This window comes from Rousettus aegyptiacus, unplaced genomic scaffold (assembly GCF_014176215.1).
Source record: "Rousettus aegyptiacus isolate mRouAeg1 unplaced genomic scaffold, mRouAeg1.p scaffold_m13_p_5, whole genome shotgun sequence".
Taxonomy (NCBI): domain Eukaryota; kingdom Metazoa; phylum Chordata; class Mammalia; order Chiroptera; family Pteropodidae; genus Rousettus; species Rousettus aegyptiacus.
In genome coordinates this window covers 117,152,055-117,171,134 of record NW_023416308.1, presented here as the reverse complement: position 1 = coordinate 117,171,134, position 19,080 = coordinate 117,152,055, and the positions used below count along the sequence as shown (strand labels likewise).

General features: G+C 50.5%; 2 protein-coding genes across 3 annotated transcripts; one reads left to right on the top strand and one right to left on the bottom strand.

The window, feature by feature from the left end:
• Positions 1 to 4,639: 4,639 nt before the first annotated feature.
• Positions 4,640 to 7,498, top strand: MRPL11 (mitochondrial ribosomal protein L11). The gene is made up of 5 exons (XM_016119330.2): positions 4,640 to 4,849; positions 5,190 to 5,285; positions 5,742 to 5,835; positions 5,922 to 6,081; positions 7,207 to 7,498. Exons 1-5 carry the CDS (start codon positions 4,727 to 4,729, stop codon positions 7,310 to 7,312), a joined length of 579 nt encoding a protein of 192 aa, XP_015974816.1. The 5' UTR covers positions 4,640 to 4,726; the 3' UTR covers positions 7,313 to 7,498.
• Positions 7,499 to 13,203: 5,705 nt separating this feature from the next.
• Positions 13,204 to 18,880, bottom strand: NPAS4 (neuronal PAS domain protein 4). 2 transcript variants are annotated; one of them, XM_016119512.2, is made up of 8 exons: positions 18,482 to 18,880; positions 17,608 to 17,759; positions 17,345 to 17,447; positions 16,965 to 17,226; positions 16,676 to 16,785; positions 16,199 to 16,334; positions 14,652 to 16,087; positions 13,204 to 13,951 (listed from the first exon to the last, which is right to left on the bottom strand). In XM_016119512.2, exons 1-8 carry the CDS (start codon positions 18,654 to 18,656, stop codon positions 13,923 to 13,925), a joined length of 2,403 nt encoding a protein of 800 aa, XP_015974998.2. In that variant the 5' UTR covers positions 18,657 to 18,880; the 3' UTR covers positions 13,204 to 13,922. The 2 variants fall into 2 exon arrangements, with proteins under 2 accessions (XP_015974998.2, XP_015974999.2); XM_016119513.2 differs by lacking the exons at positions 16,676 to 16,785; positions 17,345 to 17,447; positions 17,608 to 17,759; positions 18,482 to 18,880 and having other exon boundaries at positions 13,789 to 13,951; positions 16,965 to 17,136.
• Between the last annotated feature and the right edge of the window lie 200 nt (positions 18,881 to 19,080).

The following is a 19,080-nucleotide window of genomic DNA, read 5'->3' as shown; positions in this document are numbered from 1 at the left end:
TGGCCGGGGCGAGCTCCAGGGCCTTGAATCCCATACCAACAAGAACAGACTTTAGTTTGTAGAGTGATGAGTCTCAGCAGGATCCCCTGGGACACTGGAGGAGGATCCCAGTTTTAACAACTGTCTCAGATGGACCAAGATCCACACTCTGGAAAAGAAAGCTGTACGTGACATCAAGTTTTAGACAGGGGCCTGACACTAGCTGAGTTGGAGAGGATCGATTGGTGGGGCAAGAATGGAGGCTGAGAGGCCATAGAGGAGGCTGTCTTGAGAATCCAGCCAAGAAAATATGAAATTTGAACTGACAATGCTAGTTAACCTCTAGAGAGTACTCACCATATGCCATGTGCCAGGCATGAGCTAAGCACCCTTCCTGGGTAATCTCATTAAGTTCTTCCAGCAGTTCTGTGTGAGAGGTATCTTTATTATTCTTATTTCACAGGTGAGAAAATTGTAGCTCAGAGAGGTGAAGAGACTTGTCCTAAGCCACACAGATAGAGAGAAATATGTGTTGGGACAGGCAGAACCTGGATATCAGCTCTCCTCTCTGGGCAGTCACAGAGGAAATGGAAGGATTAGTGGGAGCCACGGGGACATAAGTGAGCAGGACTTGAGAACTAGTTGAATGTGGAGGTGAGGAAGAAGCACAAACTGCCCGTGGGCAATTTCTAGGCCCCAGACTCCCTACGTCTGCAAGCACAGGTTGAAGGGAGCTCAGCCCGCTCCTTCCTCTGCCTTCCCTCTTCTCTGTCTGCTCTTCCATGCTGCTCCAGGGGGCTCCCAGGGTACCAGGCATGGGGCTGAGCATGTGCGTATGTGCAGGGACAGATCTCAATCCCTATTTTCTGTGTGTAAGATACAGAACTACAGAACTTTCCTTTTCTCTGACTCAATTTCATCTGTTTCCATTGATAAAAATGTGGAATCCCTGGCCCTTATTTCAGCAGGACAAATCCGGCACCCGATGCTGTCTGTTCACACAGGTCCCTGTTGAGATGGTTTGATTGGACCTCTACCCTGAGAAGACCTCTGCCTGGTCAGCCTTTCCCTCCAGGGCTGGTGGCTTCTCTGTGCTTGCTCGTGCTCTCTCTCTGTCTCTCTGTCTCTCTCTGTCTCTGTCTCTCTCTGTCTCTCTCTCTCTCTCTCTCTCTCTCTCTCTCTCTCTCTCTCTGTCTCTGTCTCTCTCTCCCCCCCCCCCTTATAGGAGCCTGTCAGGAGCACAAGGACACAGGCATTTCTTCCAAGCCTTCAGTGGTCACTACACAGCTGGTCTTTCCCCAGGGTCTTGCCGCCTCCTAGGGGAATGGGATTAGCCACCCACCGAACCCTGGCCTTAACCACTTTTCTGAGATCCATGAACCCACCTGAGAAGCGGGCTACTGGCCTTTTCATCTGGGAACTCCCACATCTCTCATCACTCCACATCCCTCTTTCCTCTTTCTCTTTGTAGCCAGTGACTCATCATACTGTGTACATTAGTGGTCCACAAACCCCCTATATGCGAACATTTCATCCAGGCTTTTCCATTTTCTGCGGGGTATAGGCTCAGTTTTAGCTTGGTTTCGACTTCTTTACTTTCTTTTTCTCAAACATTCCTCCTGCAGCTTCTGAGATCCTTCACTCTCCTGGTCTTCCTCCTAACTCTGTAGCTGCTCCTTGGTTTTTTTTGCTCGCTCTGTCCTCTCTTCTCTTCATTCATTAAATGCTGAGTTCTCTTCTCCCCACCTGGGGGCAACCGCACTCTTGGCCCTGGCCTCGAGGACTATCAATTTCTGTGCTTCAGATGCCAGCATTTCTGTCAGCAGCTCAGGCTTCTCTCCCAAACGAGGCCCAGTAGCTGAGTGTCACATAGACACTGCCTGTCATGTGCTGGTCTCAGCCTATAGATAACCAATGCTGTGGTTGGCCTGGTCCTTGTGGTTCTTACTATGATAGCGGGCTGTCCTCAGCAATAACCATCAGGGAACTTTGAAAAAAAATAGTTAATTACTCAAAGGTCCTGGCAATTGCATGTTGCAGCTGGGGCCATACAGCCAGGTTGGCAGGGGAGCACATTAGTGCGGGCCTGGGATCCTGCTTTTATTGGGGTTGAGGGGCTAGGGTTTCATGGGCTCACTCTTTATTGGTGAATTTATAACATAATAACTGGAATTTAAAGCATGGGGTGATAAAAACAAGCGTTCCTAATGGATGATTGTTGAAACCAACTGAAATCTCTAAAACAAAGGGTCCCGGGGGTGGGGGTGGGGTACAGCGCAGACTGGCTCTTTATCTAGTAGCTGGCAATGTGTTTATTATAGATAGCCATCTTTGAAGTGGATGCCTCAGCAGTCAGAGCTTAAGTCAGGCATTTACCGTTACAAAAAAGAAAAACCAACATTCAGGGCTTACACTACACTCCCAAACCCAACTCATCATCTTCCACTTAAACCTATAGCTCCCATATCTCAACACTAAAAGTGAAAGGTTTTATCATTTATTTTCCCAAACTTTCCATGCCGGAATCCAGAGCATTACCCTTGGTGCCTCTTTCCCCTCCCCTAACAAATTACCCCTCAAGCACTAAGTCCGGTTGATTGTCAAAGAAGCCTAGGGAGTGGTTAAGAGCATGGACCCTAGAGTCAAAAGGTCTGGGTTCAAATCCTGACACTGCCACTTTCTAGCAGCGTAAGTTTGGACAAATGACTTAGCCTCTCTGTGCTTCAGTTTTCTCACCGATAAAGGGGGGATAACAATAGCACCTATACCTCCCGGGATTGTAACGAGGTTTCACTGGGTTCCTATTCATGGGGATGAACACAGTTCACACTGCACAAGCATTTGCTGATTAAAATAAATTTTATCTTCTAAGTATCTCTTGAATTGGTCCCAAACCACCAATCTCTCTCCACCATCTTCCTGCCCTGGCCTAATGGGTCTCCCTGCATCCACCCTTGCTCTCCTCCAATTCCTCTACATACTCAAGCCAGGGTCACCTTTCAAAATGCAGATATGATGCAAATGCTTACCACTCTTCGAGGCTTCCTGCTGCATAGGCCACAATCCTTAACAGGGCTGACAAGGCCTGTGTGATCCGGCCCTGCTCACCTGTACAGCTTCATTTTCACCACTGAATGCTCTGACCTCACACATTTCCAAAGGTAGGCTAGGGCATTACTGCTTTATAATCTTGAAGAGCCAGAATGATCAAAACTGTCCTTTTATTGTCAGGAAGTGGAAACTGCACTCAGTGGAATCCGGTTTGTCCCGGGCTGCATTCTTGGCTCCCTGAGCACCTGCCATGCCCATCTGTTCCCTCGTTCCTTCATTCGGAAAAGATTTATGTCTTTATTTGTAAATAAAGGTTGGGCAGTGTGGAGGACTCAGAGATAAATCATACCAGCCTGCCTTGTTCTGGACCAGACCCTCTTCTAAGCCCTTTACCTGAATTAACTAATTTCCTATGAGGCAGAAACTATTATTAGCCCCAGGGAAGTTTATTATCGATCCAAGGACTTACAGTTAGTAAATCAGAGGGCCAGCTTGGTTCTAGAGTCTTCATTAAGAGGAATGAGATTGAGTGTTACAGAGGAACTTGATGGACTTTAGAAGCAGAAACAATCATATTTAATTAATGGGAGTTTAACACAAATTTGTTATTTAAAAAGACAGTTTACAATGTGGTTTTACATGGATTAGCTCCTCTTACTAAATGAGACAATATAGTCATAAACGCCCTCCAAGGTTTAGAATCAGACAACCCTAATATTTGCTTCCCAGCCCTGTCACACAAATGATAGGTGTTTTTAGCCCCCTTTTTGTGCCTTAACATTCTCCATAATGATACATGTCATTGTGAGAATTAAATGACATAATGCCTTTAGCATAGTGCTTGACATGTAGCAAGTGCTCAAAAAAAGTTAAATAATGTCCGATAATGATATGTTGCCTTATTTTACAGACACAGATGATGTGTGCGAACATGTTCTAGGCCTGTTAAGCCTCACAATCGCTCAGTGAAGATCTTGTCTTCATTGTACAGTTCACACCTGACTAGGCGCCAGGTATCGTTCTAAAGCACTTTCCTAACTCAACCCTCACAACAATCCCTAGGAGTAGGTGGTACATATTGTAATCCCTACTGTATAGGGGCGGACACTAAGCATAAATTAACTTGATCAAGTTCACAGACAGCAAGAGGAGCAACCGGGCAGTTTGCTTACAGCGTCTGTACTCTTAACCATCTCTCTTTTCAACAGCAGGTGAGGAAACAAGGTCAGAGTGTAAAGCGATTCCCACACCTAAGAACCAGCTCTAGGTTTGTTTCAAACGCAAGGATAATCACCATGACCAGCAGATGGCGCCCTCGCGCACAGCAATCCGCATGATTTGCATAAGCGGTCGAAACTACTATACCAACAATGCTGTGCGGGCATTAAGGCCCTCCTCCTTCAGCTTAGCTGTCCGAAGCAGTGCCTGTGTGCTCTCCAGAAGGAATGTGTGTACCCGAGCCATTTGGGCTCTTCCTCTATCTTCACATGGAAAGGTAAAAGTTTTTAATCTCTTTTATCATCCTCCTTGTCTTACGAGTTGAAGAGCGAAAGGACTAAAACAACGGTGCTCTTTGTTGGTTTCACCTTCCCTAATCTAAGATAAGGACCCTTGACCTCTGACCCAAGATGGCGGCGCCCGGAGTCATGTCTCTTGCAGTTGCCCTGGGGTGAACTGAGTCCGTGAGTCCGGCGTCATGTCGAAGATCAGCCGGGCCACTCGGGCCGTCAGGAAGCCCGAAGCCGGTGGCGTGATCCGAACCATCGTGCGGGCGGGCCAGGCCATGTCCGGGCCCCCACTAGGCCCCATCCTGGGTCAGGTACAGCCGCGGCCGGAGCCCAGTGTGGGAGGCGCGGGAGGGTGGGAGCTAGTACGAGGGTGGAGGGTGCGGCTCAGCTACCCACATGCTTAATGTCCTTGCGTTAGTTGCATAGCCTCTTGGAAGCTCGGCTGCCTGAGTCCTTCAACGAACCGTTGTGAGGACAGAAAGGGATGATGCATGTAAATCAACTGGCACATAAAGCGGTAGTTGACTCTGGGTAGGGAAAAGAGGGTGGGAACATGGAGAAGTGGAAACGCAGGAGGGAACGGACGGAGCCTCCTGGGTGGTGGGAAGCCGTCCCTTCCCCCCTGCACTAAGCCTTTTGCTTCCCTCACAGCGAGGTGTTTCCATCAACCAGTTCTGTAAGGAGTTCAACGAGAAGACAAAGGACATCAAAGAAGGCATTCCTTTGCCTACCAAGATCTTCGTGAAGGTACAGAGTCGGGACTCTGATCCGCAGTTTGTTTTTCCACTGCCTGCCCACCCTGCTTCCCCCCACCCCACCAAGTCTTGCAGTTGGTCGTCTGGGGTCGCTACCCTGCTCTTAACTTCGGGCAAGACTCTTCCTATGATTAGGCCTCACCTTCCTCATTCACACGGTGGGGACTAGGCCACATCTTTTCCGAGCCCCCCCTCCCATGTTGCAGTTCTTCCTTTTGCCCCTCCGCTTCACCGGGGCTTCCTGAGCAGAATTGGGCTTGGAACAGAGATGACAGGGCTGTTTGCTGCAAATTTATTTTTCTTGTGGTTTTGTGGTCTATTGGAAGGACGTCATCGGAAGGCGAGTCAAGGGAAGAGGGGATAGGAGGTTGGAAGTGTCCCTGGGTTGAAGTAGCAGGGGTTGGGAGAGGCAGGAAGAGTTAGTCTCATATTTCTTTTTTCCATTAAGCCTGACAGGACATTCGAAATCAAGATCGGACAACCCACTGTTTCCTACTTCCTGAAGGCAGCTGCTGGGATTGAGAAGGGGGCCCGGCAGACAGGTAAGGGTCAGGATGGGCACCTGGGATTCTGGGGACTCTGGAAGGCAGCAGTGACACCTGAAGGGCTACTTGTTTCTTCTTTTCAGGGAAAGAGGTGGCAGGCCTGGTGACTTTGAAGCACATTTATGAGATCGCTCGCGTTAAAGCTCAGGACGATGCCTTTGCCCTGCAGGATGTGCCCCTGTCCTCTGTTGTCCGCTCCATAATTGGCTCTGCCCGTTCCCTGGGCATTCGTGTGGTGAAGGAGTGAGTGTTCTGGGAGGCGCAATGTAAGGGGAGGGCCTGGAGAGTTTTCGACTCTGGGACAAAACTGAGAGGGCTTTTTAGTGGAGAGTCAACTTCTGAGTCAAAGGATCTTAGAATCTTGGGAGTGGGGAGCACCATTCATCCATTGGGAATACACTTATTAAGTCCTGTTAGGTTTTTAGACGTTGTTTTGGGTATTAGATAAAGCTAGGAATGAGATCTCCATGCTTGGCCCTTCCGTGGAGCTCACAGCCCAGAGGTGGGGGCAGATCCGTAAATTGAACATTCGACTGCCAGGCAGGCATTGTTGATGACAGGAACTACAGGTGTCTTGAGAACAGAGTGTAGAACTGATTTTGCCTGGTGGGTCGATCAGGACTTTGTAAGGGAGGTGACATCCAAGCAGAGAACTGGAAAAGGAAGTCAAGGACTGTGTGCAAGTGTTGCAAGAAGTGGGAAGATTCTGGTGAAGAACAGAAGGTGAGAGAGTGAAGCAAAGAAGTTCACTGTGACCTGGTACTTAGTGATAGTGGCAGCGTGGGAAACAGTATGAGAGAGGCAAGGCAAACAGGGACCAGTTTCCCAAAAGGCCCTTTCCAGCTGTCTCAGGTTCAGACTGGATCCCGAGGCCAACAGGGGCCCCCCTCGTGGGGCTTCAGATGACCTCAGGAATTGTTTCTTTGAGGTGAGATGTTGGGTAGAGCGCTCTGGCCCAGATAGTAGCAGGGGCAACACTCAAGTCTTTTCGTGGCCTCCTGCGGCTGGTGTCATACCCGTGTCCGTGCTGACCGTCCATTGTCTCCTGGGAGGACCGAGATAAATCTGATCCCTTCTTGGGGGGGTCACACATGCACAGCCTGATGACTTCATTGTATGACATGTTTTAGGGCACAGAGGAAGGGCCAATGAATCTGGACTGGGCTATAGCTGAGGCCTGAGAGGACCAGTAGGGCTTTAAGAAGGGAATAAAGGCAGAGGCGGTGGGGGTAGTGGGCAACAGATGAGCAAAGTTACGGAGGCTGGGAAGTCCAGGAGGGGAGAAAGGGTTCTGAGACGGGGAGGCGCTTGAAACCTCCCCACTGATGACCGGCCACTCACTTACCATCTCTCTTTCTGCACCTTCAGCCTCAGTTCAGAAGAGCTGGCAGCTTTCCAGAAGGAGCGAGCCATATTCTTAGCTGCTCAGAAAGAGGCAGATTTGGCAGCTAAGGCAGAAGCTGCCAAGAAGTGACTCCTGTCCTGCCACTCCAGGACTTTGAAGGCAGCATCTGGGAAGGGGGCTGGTGGGAAGCCTGTGCCAAAGGGGAGGAGAGTAGGCGACACCAACCTGATTATTATTTCCCTGACTTTAGATTATATATTTTTACATGTATGGCTGTATCAAGGGATCAAGCCTAAATAAATATCGTTTGTCACCAAGTCTCGACTTCTGTCTTGGGCCCTCAGTGGAAAGGGACCAGTACTGACAGTAGCCGCCATGACAGATATTAGCTGCCCTAGGAAGTAGGACTGTTCATGCTGCTTCTCAGACATGTGATCCGAGGGTCAGCCGAGCAGAGCAACTTGCCCAGGTTCTAAATTCGTAACCAAGTCCTCAGCTGTTGTTTGCGCACACACACGCGTACACACACACACACACACACACACACACACACACACACAATCTTGTGATGAACAGCATTTGCAAAACAGTTTTTGGGTTGCATGTATAGCAGGCACTAGGCTCAGTTCCTATGAAAGAGAACACAAGAACAAATGTCATAGACACAGTTCCAGCCATTTAACAATAATTACACAAAAACCAGTTACAATTATCGGGACAAAGAAGCGCCATGGGCTGGGAGGGTATGAGAGGGGCGGAACCAAGCTTCAGGATTCACTGAGGAGTTCCCAGGGGAACTGATTTTAAACAGATCCGAACAGGTTTAAGGAAACACCTGAATGATGACTAGGACTCAGCTGAGTGTAGCATGGGGTTTTAGCCAGAGCTCTAGTAATCTTGTGCTGTGTAACAGTATTACCACACATTTAGCATTATCACACAATGTTTTATGTCACCATTTCTGTGGGTCAGGAGTCGGCACAGCTTAGCCGGGTTTTCTGTTTCCGGGTCTCACGATGCTGCAGCGAAGGCGTCAGCTGGGCTAGCCATCTCGCCTGAGGCTCATCTGGGCAGGATCCACTTCCAAACACATGTGCTTGTTGACAATGTAGTTCTGGGCAGTTAGACCCAGGACCTCGATTGTCAGCCTGAGGCTGGTCTCAGCTCCTCACTATTGGGTCTTCTCGCTGTGGCTGCTCACGTCCTCGGAGCCAGAGAGAGACAGTGTCTCCTCGCAAGAGTGTGAGTCTCACACAAAGTCATAGCCCCACCATCGTGTACATCCTGTTATCTTTGCCAGATTCTGCTGGCTAGAAGCAAATCACAGACGGGTCCCATCCACACTTCAGGAGAAGGAATTATACAAGGGAGTGACTGCCAGGAGGCAGGGATCCTGTGGCCACCTTAGGGTCTGTCCCCCACAAGAGTCAACAGCTCGAGCACAGTGGGATTGCGGTGCACGCTGAGCGATGTTGTCGGTATTTCTGCTCTCCTTCCCTCGAGCGATGCACTTCCCTGCTTTTTGAAATTAAGTGATGCTACGTGACTTGCTTTGGCCAGTGAAATGTGAGCAGAATTATTCGCTAGACAGTGTGAGACTCTGCAGTGCTTTTTCCCCCTGCTGCAGCGAGCAGAAGCCCCCGTCTTCCCTTCAGCACCAGAAGACTATGGAAGATTCTATTTTGCCCTTTGGCTTTCATCTCAGCTTCTCGGTCTCCCCCACCATTCCAGAGTTCAGTAACTATTCCACGAGGGAGAACAAGCCATGTATTCGGGGACTCATCTAGTTTCTGGTACATTATACCAGATCCTTATGACCACTCAAAAGCTCACTACCAGTGGATTCCCTCTGCCTGGAGTAAACCCAATCAGCCTGCACCCAGAATAGGAAAAGGCCCCCAGCGAAGAAGATGACGTGATCATCAGCTCACCCATGAAGAGCTCTTTGCTCTCTGGAAATTTAGTTCATCTAGTCATTTCTACAGGCCTGTGATGTCCTTAGCAATATGGATTTTATAATTTATTGATGTTACTCTAGTTATCACGATGGAATATTGTATAATAAACTCTCACACTTAGGTAGCTGCCACTGCGTGACACAATTATAGTATATGTCAACAATTTTTTTCTTTGAATGCTGATCTTTAGTGACATGTTTTTATTATATCAATAGTGCGATTTTCTTTCCTTCAATGTACTCACATAACCGAAATATTTTGGATTGTATACTTTCACTGAACTTGACCTAGTATAGATTATAGTAGCCTATGATTCAGTACACTACCCAGACCACAAGCAGTTGGTTTTGAGACAATGTACAAATGGGTCACTCAGCACGTTGCTTGATAAGGTTCTAAGACTGCTGACTCTCCCGATTTTCCATTTCCAATTGAGTTTTACATTTTAATTGTCACCTTTTTTCACTTCTAGAGGTCCTGTTGCTTTTTTTCAAGTCTGCTTTATCGCTGTTACTGTTTCATGTTCCCTGTAAATGGTCTTGACTTTATAATTTATTTCTTTAAACTTGAAAAATATAATCGTTTTAAAATCAGCGACTGATTATTCTAGTGTATAAAGTCTGTGCGAGTCTGGGGCTACCAGTTCTTGTGCATATTGATTGTCTTGCTTCCTGTATGTCTGGTTATATTGGACCGTCCTGCTTAATGCCTGTGACAAAAATTATGGATGTGTTTTGAGGCCTAAGGTGAATTGCCCTCATTCAGAGAGGTTTCAAATTCGTCCCACCAGGCACCAGAAAACACTACAAATTTCCCGATAGTCATCGTATCTCAATCTCAATAAACGGCAACTCTTCACCCAGTTACTGACGTCGGAGGCGCAAGACTCCTCTCTTTTCTTCATCCCCAAGTTAAACCCATCGACAAATAGTGTTAGTTCGGTCGCCAAATTATCCCAACTCCAGTCACTTACCCCGACTTGCGCCTGGTGAAAGCTCTCATCTCCTTTTGCCTGGATCACCGCAGAGGACTTCCTCTGTTTTCTAACCCATTCTTCACAGCACTGTCAGAGGAATGGCTGGAACATGTAAATCATATCACATCATCCCCGGTTCAATCTCAACAGATTCCTGTTGCACACGAAATAAAGTCTTTCTTACCACAGTCAAAAGGCTCTCAGTCGCATTTTTCCTCTTGTCCAACAACTCTTCCTCTTGCTGGCCTTGACCCAGCCACACTGATTTCCTCGCTATTCCTTAAGCAGGTCAAGTCTCTTCCTGTTTAAATACCCCTGCTCTTGCTTTTCTTTGGCCTGGAGCATTCTTCTTCCTGTTTCTCATCTTTGAGGTCTTAGCTCAATGATACCTCCTTAGAAAGGACTTTCTGACACCCCCCATCTAAATGATAACACTCTAAACTAGAGCTGTGATTCTCCACCGCAGCTCCTGGTTCTTACCCTCGTACATACCACACGCCCGTTCCAGACTACTTACTTTTTGTTATGTCTCCCACAACTGGAATGGAGGCTCTGTGAGCCCAGGGGCTTCGTCTCTCTTATTCGCTGCTGCATCCCCAGCACCCAGCACAGTTCCTGGCCCACGTAGTTACTGTAAATATTTATTGCATAAAAAAATAGCTGTAGACCTAACACTTGAGTTCAGTCCTATGACCCCGAAACTTGAGCTCTTTCTCCTACATTTTTCTTCCCAGGGCAGAAGCCAGAATCTGGGAAGGGATCTGGCTTCTGCAGCGACTCTGAGAATGCCATTGGGCAAGCCCTTTCCTCCCTCCTGGCCTCAGTTTGTCCATCTGTTCTAAGCTATGAAGCTTTGAGCCACAGGGACCTTGCCAGGAAAGGATCAGGAGCAGATACTTCTATGTCCAGCAGGTGGAACCATTCACTCTTCTAATTTTTTCTCTGCAAGGAACTTGCCTGCAGGGTTGCGGGAGGTGGGGGGGACGGTGAAGGGGGGTGGTCTGATTCTGAGTGTAGGGGTGCCTTCTCATCAAAACCCACACACCCTCCTATTACCCACCACCACTAATCACCAGTGAGGTGTTTCTTTTTTCTCATATCCTTTTTTTTTATTTTTTTTTATTTAGTTTTACTTTTCAAAAATTTTTTTGATTTCAGAATAGATTTAGATTTATAGAAATGTTGTGAAAATACACAGAGAGTTGCCATATCCTCGGACCTACTATTTCCCCTATTGTTAACGTCTTACACTTATATGGTTCGTCACAATTAATGAGCCAATATTGATGCGTTATTATTAACTAAAGTACATACATTACTCAGATTTCCTTATTTTTAAACCCATGCCCTTTTTCTGGTCCAGAACCCCATCCAAAATACCACATTTACATTTTGTCGTCCTGTTTCTTTAGGCTCCTCTGGTCTGTTACAGCTTCTCAGACTTCCCTTGTTTTTGAAAACCACCAGGGGAGTTTTTAGATCCCATGTGTGTCCTGAACATATAGTCACTTAAGATTCAAAGCTGAGAGTTACATCCCTTTGCCCTGTGGGGAACATAGAAACAAATTTAGGGGGTAGAAATTGGTAACTTTCTACTCAACTCTTTGGGCTGATCTTCAGAAATGGTCCTCTCAATAAAATATATCCAGTGTGCCTGCCACCTGCCTGGCCCTATGCTAGGTGCAAGCAAGGGAACAGAGCTAATACAGGGTCCTTCGGGGGCTTACAGTCCACTTCTCATGTTCAAGTTGGAGAATAGATACACAGGAAGGCAGAGGGGAACACTTCCCCTCCCTGTTTCACCCAAAATTCATCCAAGTGGAAAGGGGCGACAGGTCTCTGGAATGCCTTCCTTCCCATGAGACCCTCTGGAGGGCACAGCCCCACAGCGGGAATGAGAGAAGGTTTAGGGGGACTCTCAGTGTTGTGCTCTCAGGCCTTGGAATCCAGCCCCCACGTTTCACTGAGAGAAGATCGGGGCCTGGTTCCCTCTAAGCCTTGCAGTCACCATTGCCTTCCAATGTGCTTTAATAACTTGTCTGTTCTGTGCTCCTCTGCTTATAAAGACCCCATCAAGTTTTAGCAGCATCTTCGGGAGGTAAGTGCCATTTTTTTTCTAAGCCATAATTTATCCATGAAGAAACTGAGGCTCAGGTCCCACTCAGCAAATAGTCGATGGAGGTGGGATCTGAATCTGGGTCTTTCTGTCTCCTAATTTCCATCCCTCCCACCTCGCCATGCCTTGTGGCTGTTAAGCTCTCAAGCTTGGAGGAAAACAGTATTCCTGGAAACTTTTTCTCTTCATTGTTGTAGTCTGCTCAGAAGTGTGGGGCCTGCTCTAGCTTGCAGACCTAGAGGGAAAGAGGCGCCTGTACTTTTTGGGTAATCCGAAATGGGACAAATTGAAATGGCTTTGGGTGGAGAGGTGACAGCCCAGGGTGTGGATGCAGGTAATGTGGGTACGTTGCCCCCTTATGTCTCTCACCAGCTGTGGGGGGAAATCACTTTTTGACCTGTGATCTTCAATTTTTTCATCAGTAAAATGATGCTAATACGCCTGTTCAGAGGCTTTATTGCAGTGCATAGGGATGCAAAAGCATTTGTGGGCTTTTGAAAGCCCCATGCAAGGATCACGAGTCATCATTTCCAAGGGCACCAGAGGGAAGACGTTTCTCCGCAGGACTAGGCTGAAGAAAGAAATGCGTGTCCCAAAATTTCAAACCCATGTCCAGGAAAACGCCAAGCTGAATCGCTCACTGCCCATCCCCAGGCCCTTCTTCTCCCTCCCACACTGTAAGCACGGCAAGCCTGGAGCAGAGAGGAGACTCCAGTACCCCCTGGTATCAGATGCAAAGTGTAGCATCTGTTTCAGCCCCAAACTCTCCAGCTTCCAGCACAGGGTAGACCACACATTGCATGCCCAGCTGTTGAGTGAACAAATGAATGAGTGAATGAAGAAATGGCAGGGCCGTAAGCAGGCCCAGACTTTACCTCTCGACCCCTGGACCCCTGGAGCCCTGTCTGGGCCTCCCGACCTTCTCAGGTCCCCACACTTCCCTTTTTACAGCAGGGCATGACACCAGGGGTACCAAAAAGGCAAACTGGACTTTATTATAAAGTTGGCTACAAAGTCACCGCAGCACCACGAGGTGGCCACCTGGACAGGCCCAGGCAGTCTGGCAGCCGGGTGAGTCCCGCACCAGGTACACGCACTCGTGCAAGCACACGTGTGACAGCGGCAGGTCTGCCTTTCTCCATCGGAAAGGAACGTAGCATCTCTTCGCGCCCCTCACCCCAGGCGCGGGGCGCAAAAGTCACAAGAAGGGCCGCCAGGGCGGCAGAGTCCATCGGAATTGAAATCCCGTTACTGGTGTGTAGAGAATTCTACGTGGGTGTCAAGAGCCCCTCAGGGCACAGGCTGGCCCCGGTGGGCGCTGCCTTTCCCCCACCAAGGCCCAGGGGTGGCTTGGCCCCCAGGAGTGGAGAACTGGCCCAGGCCCATGGGGCAGCGCGGGAGGGAAGTGAGACTCCCCCATTCTCCGCTTGAAATCCCGTTCAAGGAAACTCACTACGAGTGAATACAGATTGAAATGGAAACTGGGATCGCTGGAAGTCTCTAAATTTTAAAAAGAAGCTCCCCTCCCTTTCCCTCCCACCTCCCCCGCCCCAGTCCTGCAGGGCCTGGGGAATCAGATATATTCCCCTCCGGCCCCTAGAATCCCCCCAGCAGTCCGGGGGGGTGGAGAGCAGCTCCACGTCTTGATGACAATATGCCATACTTGACGACGTTAAGTCACAGACTTATTCAAAACGTTGGTTCCCCTCCACTTCCATCTGCAGAGAGAGAGAAAGAGAGAAAAAAAGACGGTCAGTAGGTCCTTTAAGAAAGATAGGCTGAGGATGTGGCACACTGCTGGCACCTAGTATGGGCTTCGAATATGGTGGCCCGATGACTAAGGCTCTGCAGGAAAAGGAGCAATTTGGATGGATGGAGTGAAACTATGGTTATAGTTTTGGAAAGGCTGGTGCCGTAGCAGGGAGCCTCGATGGGGCCAGGGGTGAGTCCCCCTGCCTTACTTCCTCAAACTCCTATGAACTCTCACTCTGTATCCTCTTTAAGGGGCAAGAATACTGAGATGGCACTCTAATCCTTCTCCTATCGATTTGTTGCATGACCTTAAGCAAGTTTCTTTAACTCTGGGACCCTGACTGTCTTCATCTGTAAAATGGGGTGGTGATGGCTGATCTAGGTCCTTCATAGAGTTAGGAAGCACAAATCATTAGCCAAGGATTCTCTCGCATTTTATCCCATCCCATACCCCTAACTCCTTTCCTCTAGGTCTACTTGTCTGGAACATCCATATTAAGTTTTTTTTTTTATGAGTTCTTATCCTCACTGCTATCTTGGGGAGCAGATGATGTTATCTCATTAATAAAACTGAGGTACCGAGAGGGGAAATACTCATTTAATGCCACCTAGCGTCTCACTGGCAGGACGGAAGCTTGAGTTCTTAAACATTTTTGTGGGACTCACCTTCATGGAAGCTGTCTTGAACTTGGCTCTGGAGTTGATGCAACTCATCAGTAAACCCATCGTAGGGGAATGCTGAGACACCTGTCTCAAAGGCGGTTTCATATGTGGCCAGGTCCTCCAGGAAGCTGTGGTCTTCTGGGGACAGGTTGTTGCAAGGCGATGGGGCCCCTCCTGGGACTGCTGCCTCGGGATCCTCCAAACTCCATTCCCCATTGGGGTCTGGGGTAGAGAGATCCATGAAGATGTCTTCCACAGGCGTCTCTTCCAGGAATATGTTATCAGGGTCCACCAGGAAATCCAGCTCCTGGCATTTCCAGGGTTTCAGGTCCAGGCTGAGCACAGGGGGGCCGGCCCCTGACAGGGAGAGGTTGGAGTCCAGGGGCTCCAGCCCCCCAAGTGGCTCCAGCCCGCCCGTGCCAGCCTCAGCTGAGAAGGGCCTGTCCATGCCATGAGCCAACTGGCTGATCTGCTGGATGAGACGGTCTATCTCATTCTGCTCTTTCTCCGAGTAGTGGAAGAAACTCTGCTTGACTGGAGAGGCCTCAGGCGTAAGCAGGCCTTCAGGCACCAGGGGGACATCCACAGAGAGGGGACCCCGGAGCTGGGCTAGGGCCAGGAGTGTGCAGTCCCCATTACCAGGGCTGCTAGGACTTGGGGGCAACTTCTCATAGAGAAAACTGCATCCCTCCTGGGCGAAGTAAGTCTTGGTGGGATTGGGGCTCAGTTGTTCTGGGAAAGTTTGACTGGGGCTGTTCAGGTGTGCCTGGAACGCTGTGCCGGGAGGAGTCAGCTGCTCATGGGCAGGGCTGCCCAGAGGCTCTGGGAAGGTGGCCGTGCTGGGAAGCAGCTGCTCCGGGAAGTTGGAGGTGCAGGGAGTCAACTGGTCTTCATAGCTTCTGGCTGAGGCTTCGGTCAGCTGGCTCTGTAGTGAGCTAGTCAGTGGATCTGGGAATGTTGCACTGCTGGGTGTCAATTGTTCAGAGAAGGTCATGGTGCTTGGAGTCAGCTGTTCTTGAAGAGAGCTAGACGGAGTGGGCAAGCGGGTCTGGAAGGGCTCATGAAGACTGAAGAGGAAGGCACAGCCTCCCGGCTGGTGGGGCGTGTAAGGTGGGGTGCACACAATGTCCTTGCTCAGGTCGGCTTGAAGGGAAGGCTCAGGGCCAGATGGGAATGTCAGGTAACTGAAGCCCAGCTCTTTGGGAGGTCGAGGAAGCTCTTCCGATGTTGAGACAGCACCCAGCTGAGGAGCACTGGGGAAATTGGTGCTCCTGGGAGCCCCCAAGGCTGGGGTGAAGAGTGGGTGAGCGCTGGAGCACTGCTCCTGGGAGAGGACGTTCTCAGGGAATGAGGGCAGCATGGTCGGGGTGCCCAGGACATAGGCTGCCTGGGTGTCTTCAGAGTTCAGCTGCTGGCGGAGGCTCCAGGCCTCTGTGTCACTGGAAGGGAGAAAAGAGACAGCTGGTAAGGGTTCGGTGTCTATTCCCAGAGTAGTTCCTTGATATGTATCCACCTCAGCTGCCCCCACAGTCCCCTGCCTTGCAGCTCACCTGATTGGGTAGTTATTGGCAGTAATGGGGCCCTCCGGACCTTCTGAGTATAACAGGCAATAAATCCATGCCCAGCCTCCGAGTTTCGCCTGCAGCCTCACCACCATCTCTGCCTGGATATCTCCACTCTCAGTCACTGAGGGGAAAGAAAAGATGCGGAGTTAGAATGCCCATCAAGCAACACCACCTAAACTATCACCCCACTGACCTCTCCGCTGAGTTGGGGTATCTACGACATTCTCTTCTGACTACGCTCACCTGCACCACTCAGCTCCCTATCTTAACTTCGCCACTTGGAGTCCCCAAGTTCGGATTCTATTCTTGCCTTGACTCCTCGCCTTGATGTTCACCCTATAGCATCCAAAACTGTTGGTCTCTGGTATTTCCCCAGCAGTTATGGTCACAGCCCTTCTTGGTCAGGTCTCCCATGCCCTTTCCCAGCTCCCTGTCTTGTTCCCAGCTTCTCTGGACACTCACACAGGCGGTAGTGTTGAGCAGAAGCGTGGCCCAGGTCCTCAGGGTGCAGCAGTCCATACCATGATTTACAGAGCAGTTCACTGCGCTCAAAGCCCAGGTAGATTAGGACGCTGGGAAAGTGGAAAGGGTGAAGTCAGCTTTCTGTTTTTCCTGCTTCACCCGGGCATCTCAATCCCTCCCAGGTTTTCTGCCCCCTTAGGTCCCATCCTCCCTGCCCCTGACTCCAGAATCTAGGGTACCCTCATCTCTGGCCTTCCTTCCTCCTGAGGTCTGAACACTCTGGGCTTACCTCTCAGAGATATCCAGTAGGACCAGGTCTTTAGCATGACGGCTCTGGAACATGGCCAGGAAGAGTGAGACAAGGCCAGGGCCAGGTCCAGGGCGGGGTCTTGGCTCCAGTGGAGCACAGAAGGCTGTGAAAACAGGGTTTCCTGCCCAGTAGGCTCCAGGTGGGTGAGCATGGAATCGGCCTCGAATAAGCACCAGTTTGTTGCCTGCGCTCTGGCGCCTGAGGGACTTGGAGGTGTTGAAGCGACAGCGGAAGAGGCGATCTAGGTGAGTGAAAAGGAAAACTGATAAGAGGGTGGGTGGCCTTAAAGAGGTGGTCAATGGGGAGGAGGAGGGCAGCAAGAGAGCATTGGATTGAGGAAGGAAGAAAGGAGTTCTCACCAGAATCCAGGGCAGAAGGCAGGGTAAGTTGCTGGCGCACAGTTAGGTGGTCAGCTGGGTCAATGATGTCGTAGATACTGTCACCCTGGGCAACCAGGTCCACCTGGAGGAAGGTGAAGGAAAGATGACCATTAGTGAAGGCAGTGAGAGACAATCCTTAGCATCTTTCAGGGTATGAACCCTCCCTCCTGATTAATCCTCAAATTCTCAGAAGTATAAAGCTCTGTGCCCCAGCCCAAGCTTAGAGCACCCTTAGCACTCACCATGGAGTGGCCCAGATGCTCGCTCACACTCTCAGATAGATATAGCAGCTTCCCCTCAGCCGTGAACACAAGCAGAAAGCCAGGTAGTGCCGCCACTATGTCTTCAAGCTCTTGAGCTGAGAGAAGCCCTGTGGGGCCCGCCAGAGGAGTGCCTGCAGGGTAAGAAGACATGATGAGTCAGGAGTAAGACTAGGATGCAAAGCAGAAGTGAGGAAGGCATGGAGTTAATTTTAGAAAATCCAGAGGAATTTGTCATGGACCTGCCTCTGCACACACTTGTTGACCCACTGCCCGCGGCTCTTGCCCAGTGAACCTGTTGCTGGATCTTCCCAGCCAGCGAATCCAACTTCTAAGTTGGCCTGAGCATCCTCGGTCCTAGGTTTCAGGACCAGGGACAGCGCCCCCAAAGCCGCCTTAGCGTTCAGCACCGCGGGCAGCGCCTCACAATCTGGTGGTGCTGTCTGCACCATGGACAGCGCTTCAAAAAGGCAGAAGAGCCCTTTCAGGATCGTGAACAGAGACTGCGCTCCCCCAGGTTTTGACAGCTCCATCCCTGCAACTTCCCGGGCTTCCCTCTCCCGGCTCGCTCTCGGAGCGCCTCTGCGTTGGTGTCCTGTCCTGGCTCCCTCCTCTTATAAGACCAGCACCAGGGAGAGACACTATCCAAGCTCTCTAACCCTCACCCGGAAAGAACTAAGGTGAAGTCTAGACAGAGCTCAGGAGGAAAAGTAGGAAGTCCTCAGTCTCCCAAGTTCCTTCTCTCCCCAGCTCGCCAACAGGCTGCCTAGACATGCGGCAGCCCCAGCGGGTTCCCTCAGCCCCACCATCCCCGGTGCCCGCCAGCTCGGGTCTCCGGCAGCCCCAGTTTGCTCACCTCCAGCGAAGAAGACGCCCTTGCGAGTGTAGATGCAGGCAAGACTCATAATGTGCAGATAGGACAGCCGGACCTTGTCCGCTTCGGCCAACGGCAGCAGCTCCTTGAGGTTCCGGATCTCAGCGTTGATCTGGTCGCGGCGCGCCTTGGAGGCACCCTTGGTGGAGCGGTACATGGCTAGCGGCTGTGGAGCTCCAGCTCGGGCGCTCTGAATGCCTGCGTTCCCGCCTGGACGCGCCGGTGGCTTCCTCTTCCTTGCTTCCCGTCTCTCACTCAGGCTCTCTCCTCTCCTCTCCTGGGCTCCGCTCGGCTGCGCTGCCCCCCTCGCCTGCCTCGTTCCGCCTTATATAGCTCCTGCCAGGCGTGGGGGGCTCGCTCTAGAGAAAGGGGGGGCGGGAAAGCGGGAGGCTGGGCTAAGCAAGCTGCAGCGGGAGCTGTTGGCTAGGGAGGGGGGCCCTCCTCCTCCCTCCCTGGCTTCCGACGTCATCTCATGACGTAGAACGAGAGCGGGAGGGGTGCGGGAGGGAGGGGGAGAGCGGAGGCTGCGGAGGGGGCCGGGACTGGCGGCAGCTGAGCCGAGCGGCTGGGAGGCAGGCGCT